Here is an 18443-nt window from a genome sequence, read left to right on the forward strand (position 1 = left end):
TTTCCATAGATAATGGGCATATAGCTCAAAGTCCACACTCTGGCCCAAGATGGAGTCCTACTTTCAAGATGGAGCCTGTTCTGTCTGTTTCCTCCTTCAATGCTATTTCCAGGTAGATAGTGTCAGAACTGAGCCAACTTGTAGGACACCCAGCTGGTGTTCAGAGAATTGTTGATGTGTTGAATCCCCTGCTGCTACTTCACATTGCAATAAGGTTCCAGAATCATATTATATTGTTTAATCCATTTTTAAATAAAATCTTTTTCACTTAAAGAGACTAAGATTCAGAGGCCTTAAGCAACTTGGGTCTGGCAGAATGAGAGGTTGGACTCTCTTAATAATGAAGCCAAAGGGCTGTGAACTGTACCAGGGACCTGGCTACAATGATTGGCCCTGAGACGGCTATCTTATTATTGTAGGAAAGTGGGGGGGGGGGGTGCCCTCCAGGGCCCCAAGAGCGGGCTCTTGTCTAACACTAGGAAAAGAATTGTCCGAGGAGACATGTGCTGACAAAGCAAGAGACTTTATCGGAAGAAGGCACCCGGGCAGAGAGCACTAGGGTAAGGGAACCCAGAACTGCTCTGCCATGTGGCTCGCAGTCTCGGGTTTTATGGTGATGGGATTAGTTTCCAGGTTGTCTTCGGGCAATCATTCTGACTCAGAGTCCTTCCTGGTGGCGCACGCATTGCTCAGTCAAGATGGATGCTAGCGAGAGGGATTTCGGGAAGTGGACGGACACGCAGCGTCTCCTTTTGACCTTTCCGGAACTCTTCTGGTTGGTGGTGGCTTATTAATTCTGTATTCCTTACCAGGACCTCCTGTTGTAAAACAACTCGTGCAAATGGTTACTGGAGAGTCTGGCCAGGGTGGGTGGTTTTAGTCAGCGTGCTTCCCCTAACATTATCAAGGGTCATCCAGACACACTCTCCAGTGACCTGCAATCTGGCACAAAAATCAGCACTGAGCCAATCAAAAAAGCCTTTCTCTGGAATTTGGAGTTTGAATAGCTCAGGTAGGACCTGAAGAGTAAGAGTTGTGATCTTGTGGTGATGAAAAAGACCTTAAAAACATAAATAGCAAAGTGAAAATGTATGAAATGTATTACCAAAACTCAAGATTTTAACCAAATGAATAACACCATTATCAGAGCTAATGAGTCAGTTTCAAGTCTCAAATGAGCAGGAGATGAATGTCTCAAATATGCAAGGAATTCCTGGAAATCAACAGAAGAAAGATGGAAAACTGAAAAATGAGTAGAAGACCTGAGAGAAAATTCCAGAAGAGATAGGCACCCTCGCATGCAGTCAGAAAATGAGAAAAAAAAAAACAATAGTGAGAGATCACTTTACAGTCAGGAGATTTTCAGAAATTAGCACGTTTGATAGCACATGTTTTTAGGGTGAGGATGGGGGAGCAAGAATCTCAGAGCTCCTCCGGTGGAAGTGTAAACGGTTATGTTACCAAATCGAAGCTTGGTCTGCTTGCTGCAAGACAGGCCAGTAATCGGGAGATGATGTGTTGAGGCAAGGAATATCAACTTTATTGGAAAGCTGGGTGTCCCAGAAGGTTAACGTCCTAGAGTACCATCTTATCAGGGTCTGGACACCAGTCTGTTTTATAGAACAGAGCTGGAAGAGGTGAGGAAATATAAAGGCCATAAGTCTTACAAAATATCTCCTGGCCAGACCAGCATAAAGGAGGGAATGTGTTGATTTCTTCTTTTCTGCAACCATTCACAGTTGGGCGGGTCTGAATGTCTCCCTGAGAGCTGAACAAAGGCACTTTAGCTTAACATTCAGGCAGAAGGGCTGGGTTTCCCAAAACAGGGCATTATGTATGTTTACAGCTATAGACAGCATTCTTTTAGTGGTTACAATAACAAAAGCAATGGAGAACAAAGGTTAAAGTGAAAAGGAGCAGATCCAACATGGAGTCAGATTTTGTTCTTTCCTGTAACAGATCTAGGGAGCAGTTTGGTGGTGCTTAAGAAATTAAGTGTGCAAATAGCAGCCATCCTCTCCTGGGCTATATCTGAGGCCTGTTACACAGGGAGGAGTATTAGGCTGTTCATCCCAGTATTGCTCCCCCACCCTCCTCCACACTGTGGCATGTAGGATCTTGGTTCCCTGACCAATCATCTATGGAAGCACGGAGGCTAAACCTCTGGACAAGCAGGGAAGTTCATCACACGTTGCTTATTGTCAAAAGCAGATGGAGGTAACCCAGAAACCCTTTGCCAAAACAGAATATGATAAAATATGGTACTGTGTATTATAGAATACTATTCTGCAATTAGAACCTATAAACTAGATGTATAAACAACAACATGATTAAACTTTAAAAATAATAGTACTGGGTTTAAAAAATAAGAAACAGATCTAGTACAGTACTATTAATATATTCAAAGATTCTTCTGTATCCAAAGATACATGGAAAACATTAGAGAGTAACTGCCTGCAGGGGTGAAGACAATGTGAGAATGGAGATACATAAGAAAATATAAATAAAACAAGAAGACCTTGCATGGGATGATTATGTTCCTAGAATGAAGGAATATGATTGCATTAACTCTGCCCTGAAAGCCAGAAAAAAGGAAAGGACTGAAATGAGCAGGAAAATAAAGGACACGAGTAAGGACAGCAAGCCCCACTGGTAGGCTCAAAAATGGGCCCCACATGGAGACCAAGGCAAGAATCAGAGACAACGCATTGCCATGGCTCCTGTTCCCATCACAGCCAGCCCAGCGTATCACCATTCTTGGGCTTCAGGTTCCCTATAATCACCGCTCTAGTTCACTAAGGCACCTTGAGTGTACGTAATCCAGCAGCCTGGCAACCCTTTTGTGGGATATCTTTGTCTCTCTCTCTCTTTTTTTTTTCTTTAGCCCAATCTCTCAATTATCCCGTGCCACCCTCTGCCCCCTTGGTATCCATACATTTGTTCTCTAGGTCTGTGTCTCTATTTCTGCTTTGCAGATTAGGTCATCTCTACCCCTTTTCTAGATTCCACATGTAAGTGTAAATATACGGTATTTGTTTTTCTGATCTACTTCACTCTGTATGACAGTCTCTAGGTCCATTCATGTTTCTGCAAATTATACAATTTCATTCCTTTTTATGGTCGAGTAATATTCCATTGAATATATGTACCACATCTTCAGAATGACCATCATCAAAAAAATCTACAGACAATGAATGCTGGAGAAGGGGTGGAGAAAGGGAACGCTTGTACACTGTTGGTGGGAATGTAAATTGATACAGCCATTATGGAGAAGAGTATGGAGTTTCCTTTAAGAACTAAAAATAGAACCACCATATGATCCAGCAACCCTACTCCTGGGCATATACGCAGGAAAGAAAATCACAGTTCAAAAAGATACATGCACCCCAATGTTCATTGCAGCACTATTTACAATAGCTGGGACATGGAGGCAACCTAAACATCCATCAACAGAGGAATGGGTAAGGAAGTTGTGAGATCTCTTTTTGCCTCCTGCCCAGTAGGGGACGGGCTTCCCAGGTGCTAGTGGTAAAGAATCCACCTGCCAACGCAGGAGATGTGAGATGCAGGTTCAATCCCTGGGTTAGGAACGTGCCCTGGAGTAGGAAATGGCAACCTGCTCCAATAATTTTGCCTGGAAAATTCCATGGACAGAGAAGCCTGGTGGGATACAGTCCACGGACTCGCAATGAGTCGAACATGACAGAGCGACTGAGCACACTCTCAGCAGTGGACAGACCTCAACACTCTCTTGTTCCCAGAAAACTGCAGTGCTAACAGAAATATCGAGATCAATGGAGACTGTGCCAAAGATCCCATAGAGGAGATAAAGGATGGCTTTACAGCACAAACACTGCATCACAGATATTCTCCAACTTTCCAGTGGGGCCACCAAACGGATTATTTTCCTCTGCCTTTTTTCCAGACAGCTCCGAGTCCTCATCCTTGGGTCTTATGTACACCTAAGCCTTTGCTTCAGGCTTCTGAATCTTTTCTTCAGGGCAATTTTATTTTGGCAGAGAGCCTCCACATGTGCATATCCACAGCCCTCTGTCTGCCCAGTTCAGTTCAGTTCAGTTGCTCAGTTGTGTCTGACTCTGCAACCCCATGAATTGCAGCATGCCAGGCCTCCCTGTCCATCACCAACTCCTGGAGTCTACTCAAACTTATGTCTATCGAGTCAGTGATGCCATCCAGCCATCTCATCCTCTGTCGTTCCCTTCTCTTCCTGCCCCCAACCCCTCCCAGCATCAGGGTCTTTTCCAATGAGTCAACTCTTCGCATGAGGTGGCCAAAGTACTGGAGTTTCAGCTTTAGCATCATTCCTTCCAAAGAAATCCCAGGGCTGATCTCCTTCAGAATGGACTGGTTGGATCTCCTTGCAGTCCAAGGGACTCTCAAGAGTCTTCTCCAACATCACAGTTCAAAAGCATCAATTCTTCGGCACTCAGCCTTCTTCACAGTTCAACTCTCACATTCATACATGACTACTGGAAAAACCATAGCCTTGACGAGACGGACCTTTGTTGGCAAAGTAATGTCTCTGCTTTTGAATATACTATCTAGGTTGGTCATAACTTTCCTTCCAAGGAATAAGTGTCTTTTAATTTCATGGTTGCAATCACCATCTGTAGTGATTTTGGAGCCCCCCAAAATAAAGTCTGACACTGTTTCCACCTTTTCCCCATCTATTTCCCATGAAGTGATGGGACCAGATGCCATGATCTTGGTTTTCTGAATGTTGAGCTTTAAGCCAACTTTTTCACTCTCCTCTTTCACTTTCGTCAGGAGGCTTTTCAGTTCCTCTTCACTTTCTGCCATAAGGGTGGTGTCATCTGCATATCTGAGATTATTGGTATTTCTCCCGGCAATCTTGATTCCAGCTTGTGCTTCTTCCAGCCCAGCATTTCTCATGATGTACTCTGCATAGAAGTTAAATAAGCAGAGTGACAATATACAGCCTTGACGTACTCCTTTTCCTATTTGGAACCAGTCTGTTGTTCCATGTCCAGTTCTAACTGTTGCTTCCTGACCTGCATACAGGTTTCTCAAGAGGCAGGTCAGGTGGTCTGGTATTCCCATCTCTTTCAGAATTTTCCACAGTTTATTGTGATCCACACAGTTAAAGGCTTTGGCATAGTCAATAAAATAGAAATAGATGTTTTTCTGGAACTCTCTTGCTTTTTCCATGATCCAGTGGATGTTGGCAATTTGATCTCTGGTCCGTTGCCTTTTCTAAAACCAGCTTGAACATCTGGAAGTTCTGGTCCACCCTAAAATGGGAAGTACTAGAGGTTTGGAAATACAGTGTAAGTCGCTCATTTGTTTCTTTTCTATTTCATACTCAACCAAAAATAGTCTTGTCCGTCTAAAACAGTAGTTCAAGACGGAGGAAGAGAAGCAAAGCCCCATCGACCTGTCTGGAAAGTCTGAGCTTCTTCGTCAGGTCACCAGCCTGAGGCACTGAGGACCAGGAACTGAGGATTCCACTTCCCACAGGTTACAAAGACCAGCTGAGAAGTCCGTCACACAGTTCCTTTAACTTGTGCCAGTTTTCTCAGCCATGGGGTGAGAAAAACAAAGTAAGTCCTCTGTACTTCACAGGTTTGTCAAAATGTTCAAAGGAAGATATGTATTTTTGAAAAATAGCTTTTGATTTGGGTAATATTTGACAAATGTTACAATGAGGCATGTGTTGCATATCATTTTTCTTTGAGAGGGGCATTGCAAAGAGTATTTATGGAATAATCTCATAAGTTCATTAAAAAAAAAGTTAAATACACTTGTCTACAAAACTGGTAGTATACACAAAATGTTTAACCAGAATTTTATGAGATGTGATAAGAGAAAGTGAGGAGAGTGGGACTTTTCACTCTCTGAAAATGTTTAAATCTTTGAAAAACCAGGAGTATATATTGATACTGCTTTTATAATAAACATTAGGTAATACGACTGAGGCAGAAATTGCTAGACAGTATAAGACTTTGAGACTTCAATTCATTTTTATTAAATTTAAATTTTCTCTTCTTAAGTAAGCCTCTCACTCAATTTCCAGGCATTCAGAGGAATGCTTCCCTGGTCTGGACGGTCATAAAACATTCAGACCCAGGACAAGACAATCATTAGCTGCTGTCCAGTTTATCAAGGAGAAAAACTCCAGGTAGACGATTACCTACAATTAGCTCCCAATCAGACATCTAGCCCCTAACTAATGATCTGGGGTCTTGAGAAAGGGTCAAGGGATGGCATCGCAATGTCTGGAGAAACTGAGAAACTGGGGGATCCAAGAAAACCATAAATTGACAAACTGGACACTGAGACATTTAAACTAGTTGGTCAAAAATGGCATGTATTAAAGTCATGAGCCAACCAAAAAGGTACAGGTCAATACTAGTAGAGATACAAAACTACTGTAATCCCTGCCTTTTGGGGGCTCTTCACCCCCTCTCAGTGTCTATACTGAGGGCTCTGTATCTCTATCTTCTAGAATAAACTTTGCCTGCGTGAGTGTTGGCGAGTTAGCAGAATTCATTCCTCGGCTCCGTGAACAGAACTCAGCTTTCACGTTTCACTACTACTAGTACTAGGCTGGACTATCAAACAATTTGATTTTTTTCTGGGTTAGACACAGAGTGGCTCTGCCTGTGACGACAAAAGAGCCTCAGATTCGCTTCTTTTGTATCAAGGACTTATATTAATGTACTGAAACTGGCGGTAATTATTTACATTGCAATGATTCATATTACAGTTTTGTAATGCAGTTCACATAGGGTACAAGCACTTGGAGTATCTTGAAAACATCTGACCCCATAGTTCAGGAACAGGGCTCATAGGATACAAAAGGTAATCTTGTACAAAGATTTCTACTAGAGAGACCCTGATAGGGGAAGAAGGTAGATTTTTTTCCAGGGTTGGGGTGGGAGGATGGGAATATAAGTGTTAAACTTGAAAGGAAAGAGAGCTAGAATCAGAAAGTATAGTGGAGGTAGTGATGGTGGTAGTGTGTGGATCATCGTCATTTTTACAGAGATTCATACTTTGCGAACTTACTTGAATGTGTAGTCAGATTCTCAGTCCAATAACAACAGTAACAATAATAAATGTTTAAGAAGTGAGTTGGAACTGAACACAAGCCACCTCTTATTGAACAGTGGGGTCTGGCTAGCCTACCCTCAGGCAAGTCCTGAGTAAAAGGGGCAGGATATGTATTGGTCACAGAGATTCCACTGGCCTTTCTGTCCACCCCATCAGCATTGATTAGACACACCGGACGCAGGAGTCTGGGTGGGTTGCACACTTTATTAGGACATACTCTACAAGAGAAAGGACCAGAAATAAAAGGGACCTGGTCCACTTGGGGCTGGCTGAAGAGACTCTAAGATCAGAGAGGCAGAAGCATCTCCATGTGTATGTCCAAATAAAAACAGTCAACTGGATACCTTAGTGCAAGTTCCACACAGTTTTGGCTTTTCCCATGATGGTTATTTTGAAACTTAAAAAAATTTTATCTTAGTTTTTTTTTCACCCCCCAAAACCCACTGACTACACCACTTGGTTGCCCTGGTAGCAACCTGCCTATCACTGGTTCTCCCCTCGGGGGTGCACAGAAGGCAGGAGCGTCAGCGGGGTGACCAGGGACTTCTGGGAGTTGAAAGACATACGATAAATAAAATGAAAAAAATTACAAAACTACAGGGACTCGGAGATCCCGTGTCCTAACGAACCGTCTAGGGGTCGGCGCTGGATCCCCGGGCGCCGCACTGCCCACTGGACGGCCTGCTTCAGCCTTTCAAGGTAAGGCAGGAACCCTTTTTCCAGACAGCGAAGAAGGGAAAGACTTTGCCGGAGAAGGAGGCGGTGAAGGTGAAGATGGGCGCCTGGGTGTCGGCGTCCAGCAGGGCCACGCGCCCCGCCTCGTAGTCCAGGGCGACGCCCACGTGGCGCGGGATGTCGCTCAGCGGCAGGTCGGTCCCCGGCGAGGTGCTGGCCCAGCACTGCTGGTGGGAGAGGACCACCGCCCAGACGCCCTCCTCGGCGCTCAGGCCCGGCTCCCCCTTCCTTCTCACCTCCTCCCCGACCACCCCCACCGTGCATCCGCCGCCGTCCCCCAGCTGCACCTCCACCTGCCAGCGATGGCGCCCCGAGGAGAAGCCGGGGGACCCCAGCACCACCGGGAGACCCTCGAAGCGCAGGGGGCTGTCGGGCAGGTTCTGCTTCTGCCGGGTGTACCTCACAGACTTCCTGTCCTCGGAGAGGACCAGCCTCTGGCTGGCGGTCTGAGGGTCCAGAGTGACGACCTCTATTAGGAGAAAGGCGTGCACATCAGAACTGGCGGCACCAAAAGTACCCCTAGAGCTAGCGCTGTGACTGGGAGGCAGAAAGAGCATCCGCCTTGGGCAGCCTGTCATTGTCTCGCTTCTCAGAACCTCAGTTTTGTTCCAGGAGGCAGAGGATGACATCTATACCTGACCAGCAAGGGGTGCTGCAAGGCTTTGCTTCTCAAAGTGGGGTCCATGAATCAGGACCATCACTTGCCTGGGAGCTTGTTAGAAATGCAGAATCTTGGGCCCTAACCCAGACCTACTGCATCAGAATCTGCATTTTAGTAAGACCCCCCAGTTGAGTTTTCTGCAAGTTAAATTTGAGAAGCAGAATAAGGTGATGCTTTTGGAAATAGTTTCTAAATTAAACACCAATTTAAAAGTCGTGTCTGACTCTTCATGACCCCGTGGATTGTAGCCCACCAGGCTCCTCTGTCCATGGAATTCTCCAGGCAAGAATACTGGAGTGGGTTGCCATTCCTTTCTCCAGGGGATCTTCCCATCCGAGGGATGGAACCCGGGTCTCCTGAATTGCAGGAGAATTCTTTGCCATCTGAATCACCAGGGAAGCTTAAAAGTAAATGCTATTTAAAGAACTGTTATAATATTTGTCCAGGTCAATAAAGTCTAGTACAAGTTTTAGAAAAAAGACCAAGCATTTGATAAGTATTTTAAATAAATAATATGTATGTGTCATCTAACATTAACTGAGTACTTACTATGTGCCAGATATTATACTAAGTTTTTTCATACATGAATTCACTTACCCTCAACTACTTATGGGATGGGTACTATTATATTTTCTATTTTACAGATAAAACTGTGGGACAAAGAGGCTTAATGACTTGCCAGTGTCTCATAACTAGCAAAAGCTAGAACAGAGAAGCCAAACAACTAGGCTCTAGAGTTTAATTGCTCTGTCCTTCTGTCTTGGAGTGAATGGATGAATGCACGAAGGGATAAATAAAACAATGGCTCCCAAAGCCCCCAAGTGTTTACCTGATTCTGTTTCCAGATGATGCACCAGATTTTCTGAGGGAAGCAAAAATAGAAAGATCTGTGACTTATTCTTATAAGCCTTATTATTATCAGATTTATAGGACTTATTAGCTCTTATTTCAAATAAATAAGGGCAGTGTGTCCTGGGGACAATGTGAGGACAGGGACAGAAGAAAGGGGGCTTCTGCTGTGAGAGAGATGATGTCCTCACCTTCCTGACTCTGCTGTGCCCATCCTTGGGGAGAGGAGATGCTCCAAGGAGTGGTCTTTCTGGGCAGAGTAGGATCACTAAGGGAAGGCTTAAGGGATGGGAGATGTCTTGAGCCAGGTTGGGAAGGTGAAGATGGAGCTTCATGGAAGGCAGATGGGAAACTGATGGGAATGGGGGAAGTTGCTGTCCCCTTTCTTACCAGAGAACGCCCTCATCATCTCTGGGAGGGTGAGTATTTTCCTGTGGAGATCGCGGATCTTTTTGACAAGGTCAGGAGAAATGGCTTCTGGACTCACAAAAGTCTTCATCTCACACCTGCAGACAAGTTGGTAACCAGTTAGGTTCTAATTCCAAAAATAAGGTTTGCGTCATCCAGACCCAATGAGGCTATAATCAGCCTCAAGAATCTTGGCATCTGTGGTGAATTAGATTGAGTGACATCTCTTATCTTTGCTGGAAATGTGGAGTTATTAAAGCAAGAAGGGTTTCAGCTAGACCTAAGAGGAACTAATGGTAACCACTCCTCAGGAATTAGATACAGGTGCTTTAAGAGAATGTACCCCTGGGGACCAAAAGGGATAAGATCACCACCCCTATTAATCTCTAGAGGGCGGTACAGTGCCATTTGAAAAACAGCCTTAACCGATCTAATTTGCGTGATGTTTGGTACAAAGGGAAAGGGGTTGAAGAGGGATGAAAAAAGGAGTTGAAAGAAATCCTACAGGGCAGCAGCAGCGAGAAAGCCCTCAGTGCTGGTTCCAGCTCAGTCTTTGCTTGTCAATCTCTGTGTGACTGACAAGCACTTCTCCTCTAGGTCTTAGCTTCTTCATCAGACATGAAAACCTCAGAAAAACTCTTCTAGATCTAAATCTCCGACATTCTTTGGAAGTGTGTTTAGAGAACTTCCTGATTCGTGGGCACCTGAGTTCAGCCCGCTGACACACACATGGGCAACAATATATGAGAACTCTTCCCTAGTCACTGTGTCTAAGTTGAGTGGGAAAAATGATTGAAAGAATAGACTGGTCTTCCCAAGTTTCGTGCTTCTCATATTCTGTACTAAATATTTCCCCTTTGACTGACATTTTACATGGTGTTAAATACTGACTCAAACACTAATAATTTCAGGAATTAAATAAGATGTTCCTGGATCAGTTCAACATAATTATTATTTAATTTTTTAAATTATTACTATTTTGGCCTTGCCACATGGCTGGTGGGGTTTTAGTTTCCCTATCAGCCATTGAACCCAGGCCCTAGACAGTGAGAGCATGGAGTTCTATGCCAGGGAATTCCCCATGATTATTATTTATAACTTCACTTCTAAGGGGGAACAAAATGTGTCCCCAATACCAGTTTAAAAAGGAGCCTTAGCATACAGACCTGAGTAAATTGGGGCTGTTTATGTGTGAGGGGATGACAGAGTGTGTCTATCGAAGTGCTTTTGCTTCTCTGTGTAACCACATGTGGGTGCAAGGTGTAGGACCCTGCACCTTCAGTCCCACAATGCGTGCCTCTCCCCCTTCAGTCTCACTGTCAAGTGCAGAGCAGGGATAGTGGGGCCTACCTGCTCTGGTTGACTCTGACATCCTAGAAAAGAAAAAAAAATGCACTTAGTTTCCATACATCCTTCCCATCAGGGCTTCTGTAAATCCTTTCTTCCTTTTCATATCAGCTCAAAACTGTCCCCTCCAGAGAGCTGATCTGTTTAATCACCTACTCATAGACTGTTCATTTACATCATGCCTCCTTACTCATGTGGGACTGTGTTGTCAGTTCATTAGCTGGTCCTCTGTCTCAGCCTCATCCTACGAGTGTGTTCTGCTTCCAACCATTAGGAGATGGTGGACAGCAGGGACCAGGCCTTGAGTTACCAGCCAGAAGATATGAGACAGAATAACGTAGTGATAATCACAACAGGCACTGTTTTCTGAGTCCTTTCAGTGAGCCAGGGACTATGGTAAGCATTTTGCATGAATTTTTTTTTATGGTCTTTGCAACAACCCCATGAGGGAGGTACTATTATTTCCCCATGTTTAGAGAGGTTATGAGATTTGCCAGAGTCACACAGCTGGCAGAGCTGACACCGAAGCCCAAGACCATCAGACTCCAGAGCCTTTGGCATGACCACCATATGTGACATGGGAAAGTCATCCAGCCCTTCTGGGGCTTCATCTCTGTAACCTCCTTGGGCCAAAGGAACCCAATAACCATCAGTCCCTCTCATTACACATCATCTCCGCTTCCCTTTCCTGTCTCTCTCCAGCATCTTCCAGCCCCCAGCATGGTGTCCCCTTCCTGTGGGCTCCCTCTCCTATCCCATGAGCTGGTGGGGTGTCTCTCACTTGCAGAAGCTCACTTGCTGGCTGCTGACACTTCTCCTCCAGCTCCTCGACCTGGGCTCCCAGCCGGGCCACTTCCTCAGAGAGTTTGGAGAGATACTCATCCCTCTCCTTCCATATCTGCCGCTCCAGCTCCGTCAGCCTGGCCAGCAGGAGGCGCTGCTGTTTCCCCAGCTCCTGCTGCAGCCTCTCAAAAGCCGCTTCCACCTGCTGCTTCTTGCTTTCAATCTGAGTCTGCAAGGGGTAGAAAGACAGGTATGGTTAGCGAGAAACTCACAGAGCTGGGTTCCCAAAGCCTCATCTATATCCTTACTGTTGATTAAAAGGGACAGGGAGTAAGTAGTTTCAAGATTCATCCTCCCAAATAATATTATGGTATTAATACAAGTAGGTAGGTGTCAGGATAAACTTACCAAGGATGAGAGTCATGCTCTCATCTCACCTAGAGATTCTAATAATAATGTCCATCATGCTCTCAGAGCCAGGATTTTCAAACATACTTCCACATCTGCAGTACCATCCTAACCCTCCCATACCATCTCTAGAGTCAGGTGGAGATGATCTCTTAGAGAGCAACTGAAGCTAGAGGAGGCTGTGATTAGAGCACAACTTATGAGAAGAGAGGGCTTCCCTACTGGCTCAAGTGGTAAAGAATCCACCTGCAATGCAGGAGACCCAGGTTCGATCCTTGGGTCGGGAAGATCCCTTGGAGAAGGAAATGGCAACCCACTCCAGTATTCTTGCTGTGAAAATCCCACGGACAGAGAAGCCTGGTGGGCTACAGTTCATGGGGTCATGTCCATGACTGAACATGCACGCACTGTATGAGAGAAGAACCATGTGATGTTGGTCTTAGCCACCGAGGTCGCCATCTACAGGGCATGTTTTGATGGGAGTTCAGAAATGCTGGAGATCTTCCTGTCCCCAAACTCTCTCTCTTTGGTCAGAGATTCCATAGTGTGGATATCCTCCTGGAGAACTTTGTAGCACAAGAAAAGAGATGGAAGGGAGCCAGATACTGCCACACTATCAGCCCACTGTCCTCAGGGTCAGCCTTGTGATCAGTCCTAGCGTGCAGACACTGGTATACATTTTCTGGCCCCAAGGTTCCTATATGAAGGCAGTGCTTTCAGGTAGACAGACTGTAATGGGAAGAGCAATGGATTAAGGGTTAAGAGAACCAGGTTTTAGTTACTTCATCATGAACTTGGACTTTGCCATGTGGCCTTGGGAGTATCACTTTTCTGGACATGAAATTTCTGCTCTGAAAAATAATGGCTGGCAAGATGGATCTTGGATTAGAAGATGCCAGAACCACTTCCAGCTCTGATATTCTGGGATTCCTCAACCTTGACCCCAAATGCCCTTGTGCAGAGGCAGAGGCAGAGGCAAGCCAGGGAGGTGAATAAGAACAGTCTGCCCATTCTTCCCAGCCAGGCAACAGACACCAGACAACAAGCTGCCCCAGAGTCTGCTAAGAAAACCCCTAACAGGATTTCCAAGTGGGAGAAATGGGTAAACTTTTTGTTTAAATAAAGTGAGTTTTAAAAACAAATAAACACGTGTTAAATAACTTTATTCTAAAGTTTGACTAGTCAGATAGACTTATGAAAAGCATTTTTGAGCACTTATCAGAATATGGACATAATATTCAAATACTACAGAGTATTGTTTTAATATTGCAAGGTTTTAGGCCTAAAAATGTATCATTAACTTTATGAAATCCTACAGCAGAAATCCTATAGGTCATATTTTCTCAGCACTGGGAATGACAATAAAAATATCAGTTAATACATAACTAATAAGTACTATATAGCTGCAAGAAAATTGAATTTAGGATCATTTTAAATAGCTACTGGATTAAATAGCAAATCCAAACTGATATTGCTTTTGCAGAGTCAAAGGAGTGCTAAGAAGGAAGCAGTGAGACTAGAGATAAAAGACTAAAATCACCTAATTCTACCAAAACTACCTTAATGTTACAGGAAACAATGTATACATTGGGCAAAACATCATGTTCATAGCTTAAGCATATGCATTTTTATTTCTCAAGTATACCTTAATAAAAGCTGGGATGGAAGGAGAAAATGCACCCTTAAAAAAAAGAAAAGCAAAATAGTAATTCTGGCCATATACATGCCTTATTCATTAAAGTGGAGGATTACCACATCAGAAATTTGTGCAAACCAGAAAAACACTTTCAAATATTAAGAAAATAAATACAGGGTTTCCCTGGTGGTCCAGTGGTTGGAAGTCTGCCTGCCAATGCAGGGGACATGGGTTCAGTCCCTGGTCGGGGAGGATCCTACATGCCACAGTGCAACTAAGCCCATGCTCCACAACAGGGGAAGCCACTGCAAAGAGAAGTCCACACACTGAAGCTAGAGAGCAGCCCCCGACCACCGCATCTAGAGAAAACCTGCACACAGCAACGAAGACCCAGTGCAACCAAAAATAAATATATAGAAAATAATCACACTCTACAAATAACGTTATTATATGATATATGGGGTGGGGTGTTCTAAATGAAGAAAACCAGGATTTCTTATGAGACTGTTCTGCCACAAATGTCTCTGTGAGATATTTTATTTGTGGATGCTAGGTGGTTATTTGATGATTCAGAACAAAATTATACTTATTCCTAAAAGCTATCTAATGCAGACAACCAAAAATTCTCAAAGGTTACAAGAATCTTTAAAATGTCTGACGGAGATGATGGAAAACTTGGGGAACTTCTCAGGACCAGAAGTTATTAAGAGCAGGATCCAGAAGAGCGATCAAACTGAGAGGCCAGGGCTCCATCCAGATACTGACTGATCACATGGCCCTCCCTCCCGTGTGGACTGTCTCCCACCCTGCCCCCTCGGAATAAACAAAGAAAGGTGCTCACTGGAGCCACCCCAGATGTGGGACCCCCAAATGTGAGAACCACAGGAAAACTCACAAGAAAATAAGTTACCGAGATGAAGGGTTAAAAGAAATTAAATATCACATAACCTTCAGATACTAACAGTAAGGTTTAAAGACATGGGGAAAACAGGAAAAAACTTAATTTGAAGGAGAAAAAAAAAAGAACTGCAAAACTATATTTGGAAAACAACCAAATAGAAATCTGCGTGAAAACTGAGATGAAAATAAACAGAGTTGAAAATGAACAAACAATGAGAAAAGAAAATCCCCAAAGGAGAAGACAGTCTATGGGGCTGTGGCCTTTACCAGGAGCACTTGGAGCTTCTGGGCTTCCCGGCTCTTCATGTTGTCGATCTCATCTCTCTCTGTGCTCAGAGCTTCCAGCCGACTCCTGAGACGGTCCTGCGGAGGGAAGAATAGGAAGAAAGAGGTGGCTTAGTTCATGATTCGACTCAATTGTCTACCATGTTCCCGGCACATCGTCATGTGCTGAAGAAGTCAAAGGTAAAAAAAGACCCAGTTCTTGTCTGTAAAAGACCACTATCAGGACTTTCCTGGTGGTCTAGTGGTTGGGACTTGTCACTCTCACTGCCTGGGCCCTGAGTTTGATCCCCGGTTGGGCAAGTAAGATCACACAAGCCATGCTGCTCAGCTCAAAAATGAAAAAAAAAAAAAAAAAAGACCACCATGTAGAGATGGAGTCTGTGAAAGGTGAATGAAACAGACACAAACGCAACAATCGAGGTGTGTACACAGTGAGGTGGGTGCACAGCAGAGGGGACAGTTCTGCCTGCAGGGACAAGGGAAGGGTGTAGAAAGCAGCCACCAGTTACAATGGGCCATGAAAGACACATTTCCAGTTGGGTAAGAGACAGGGAGGAAGGTATTTAATGCCTCTGAACTGTACACTTAAAATTTGGTAAAATGGCTTTAAAAAAAGAGAAGAGTGAAGCAGACTTAGAGAGTGAACTTACGGTTGCTGGCAGGGGGAAGGGTGGGGTGAAGGGATAGTTAGGGATTTGGGGATCAACACTGCTATATTTAAATATATATAGGAGGAGCCTGGTAGGCTGCAGTCCATGGGGTCGCTACGAGTCGGACACGACTGAGAGACTTCACTTTCACTTTTCACTTTCATGCATTGGAGAAGGAAATGGCAACCCACTCCAGTGTTCTTGCCTGGAGAATCCCAGGGATGGGGGAGCCTGGTGGGCTGCCGTCTATGGGGTCGCACAGAGTTGGACACGACTGAAGTGACTTAGCAGCAGCAGCAGCAGTATATATATTTTTATATATAAAATATAAATATTTATATATATATATATATATAGTACACACTGCTATATTGAAAATGGGTAACCAACAAGGACCTGCTGTAAAGCACATGGGACTCTGCTCAATGCTATGTGGAAGTCCGCATGGGAGGGGAGTTTGGGGAAGAATGGATACATGTATATGTATGGTTGAGTCCCTTCACTGTTCACCTAAAACTATCACAACATTGTTAGTTGGCTATAGCCCAATACAAAAACCAAAAAACCACCACTAAGGTGGGTGGGGGGGAGAGTGAGGGGAGTGGAAAGCTTTCCAAGAAGAAGAAACCACTGAGAAGTATTAGAAGCAGGAAAGAGTGTTAACCCAGCAAACAGCAGGTACATAACGGTCAGTCTGTCTGGACACATTGTGCCTGGAGAAGGTGGCTGACAGATAAAGGCAGGACCCTGAATGCAAGTGGCCTTGAATGCTAAAGGCACGAGCTTTCTTCAGACACAGAGTCAGGATCCACAGGGTGGTTGTGAGCAGGGGAGCGGCGTGACGGGCTTTGCGATTTGGGAGGCTCTGCCTCGAAGCAGACTGGAGGGTGACTGGAGAGGTGAGAGCGCACACAGGGCCCTTGATGGAGCCTCTGGGTGACAGACGGGGACAGCCTGGATTCCGTGGTGGTTGTGGGGATAGTGCCGAGGGAAAGAGGAGAGATGCTTCCAGGGAGGCCACTTCCAGACCTGGTGACTGGGTGACAAGAGGGACCTGAGGGGCAGATAGGAGTGGATAGCGTCCCCAGGACCAGAGGGGCTACTGTACTGCCACACCCTGCTTCTCGAAAAGAAGAGCAGCGCTTGTAGGATGACCTCCCCATCCTGCCTCCCCTCTGAGCCCCAGCCGTCGGGGCCTTGCTAGGTCCCATACCCAGTCTGGATCTGGGGAGACCAAGGCCACCCTGCCCGTGACCTGCAGGAGGACAGCTGCTCTCTCTCCTTCCCAGTGAAGCCGTGGCTACACTGCTCTGTGCTCTGTCACTGTGGGTTCCCCTCAGGGCTGGAGCTGAAGTTCTCCAAGACTGAACGGCCACACCTCCAAGTGGAAAGAACTACGTCCCACTCATCCAGGGGCTGCCCCAGGTCCCAGCAGCCTGGGGTTGGTCTCCTGATATGGACCATGGCCATATCCAGCCACGGCTCTTCCTGGAGCTTTCTGCTCCATCCCCTTCACCACCTCGGGACACTGTCCTGCCCCAGATGGCCCGAGCTGACCCCACGCCTCTTACCCGGTAAGGCTGGATGGCCTCGTCCAGGAAGCCCACGACGTGGGCTTGGTGGGAGGGACCCTCCCGGCAGAACACGCAGAGGAACTCGGCGTCATTCTCGCAGAAGAAGTAGATCTTCTCGCCGTGCTCCTCGCAGTAAGTCTCCCCAAGAGGGCCCAAGGGCACGGGGACCAGGAGGGTCTCACTCGGCTCCTTCTCCTCGCAGAGGGCACAGAGAAGGACCCTGCCGGAGGGCTGGGCCCCCATCTGGGAGGGCGGAGGAAGGCACAGCCGGCAGAAGGTGTGTCCGCAGGCAGCGGTCACTGCATCCTCCAGGGGCCCTTTGCACTTGGAACAGGCAGCCGCTTTGTGGGAGGGGGTCGTGGGCATCACGGTGTCTTCCCCAGCCTGTCCTCTCAGACCTCTGCTCAGTCCACATGAACCCTCTTTCCCTGAAACTGAATCACTTTACATGAGTCACAGAGGAAAGGAATGGGAGGCTGAGAAAGGGGAAGGCAGGAGTGTCCGGACAGAAAAGCCACCTGGCTCCACCTCTTGTGCTTCCCAGAGTCCCGGCCACCACTTATCAGCTGAGTGGGTTCAAACTCCAGGGCATCTCGAATTACCCAGCATTTCCCCAACAGCAGCCTGGCAGCCCAGTCTCCCCTCGTCCTAGTCCTTCCCGCCCCTGGGGTGGGGAACAGAGCACACCATGAGGTCACAGGGAGATGGGGTTTCCTGGAATCCTTCCCTTGACCGCTGTGGGGTGGGGAGAGTTGGGGAGGAGACCTTGCTTCCTGTCCGGCTGAGCAGGTGGTAGCCATAAACTGGCTCTGAGGTGTGCACACAGCGGCAAAGTCCAGCTGGAGTGGGAGTGCTCACTTCCGGGAGATTGTTCCGGGGGCTCTGCTCAGTGCTGCAGGTGTCATGATCACTCACCAGGTCCCCTCCTCTGCCCTCCTTTCCTTGTCTCACCTCCTTGACTCTGCCTGGTCTTTCCTGAACTCTGCCCCCACCACCTCCCAGAGTCAGCATCCCCACTGGAGGTAACAATGTACTTCCATTTAAGCTTTTAACTGCAGCAAGGAGAAGGTAAGAAAGCATAATACAAGTGATCTGTGTTGGTACAATTTATA

The 18443-nt window shown here is 46.0% G+C and overlaps 1 protein-coding gene across 1 annotated transcript; it reads right to left on the reverse strand.

The window, feature by feature from the left end:
- Window positions 1-7781: 7781 nt before the first annotated feature.
- Window positions 7782-17697, reverse strand: TRIM15 (tripartite motif containing 15). The gene is made up of 7 exons (XM_069563488.1): window positions 17329-17697; window positions 15090-15185; window positions 11877-12107; window positions 11099-11121; window positions 9731-9846; window positions 9321-9353; window positions 7782-8299 (listed from the first exon to the last, which is right to left on the reverse strand). The coding sequence occupies exons 1-7, from the start codon at window positions 17695-17697 to the stop codon at window positions 7782-7784; spliced, it is 1386 nt and encodes a 461-aa protein (XP_069419589.1).
- Window positions 17698-18443: the final 746 nt, after the last annotated feature.

The sequence above is a fragment of the Ovis canadensis genome, chromosome 20 (assembly GCF_042477335.2).
Source record: "Ovis canadensis isolate MfBH-ARS-UI-01 breed Bighorn chromosome 20, ARS-UI_OviCan_v2, whole genome shotgun sequence".
NCBI lineage: Eukaryota > Metazoa > Chordata > Mammalia > Artiodactyla > Bovidae > Ovis > Ovis canadensis.

What these genes read in the sequence shown, in the direction of transcription:
- TRIM15 (XM_069563488.1), bottom strand. Translation starts at nt 17,697, where the DNA reads ATGCCCACGACCCCCTCCCACAAAGCGGCTGCCTGTTCCAAGTGCAAA. An exon ending in AGGCCATCCAGCCTTACCGG is followed by an intron (nt 15,186 to 17,328) that starts GTAAGAGGCGTG and finishes TTCCCTCCGCAG; the next exon opens with GACCGTCTCAGGAGTCGGCT. An exon ending in GATGATGAGGGCGTTCTCTG is followed by an intron (nt 9,354 to 9,730) that starts GTAAGAAAGGGG and finishes TGCTTCCCTCAG; the next exon opens with AAAATCTGGTGCATCATCTG.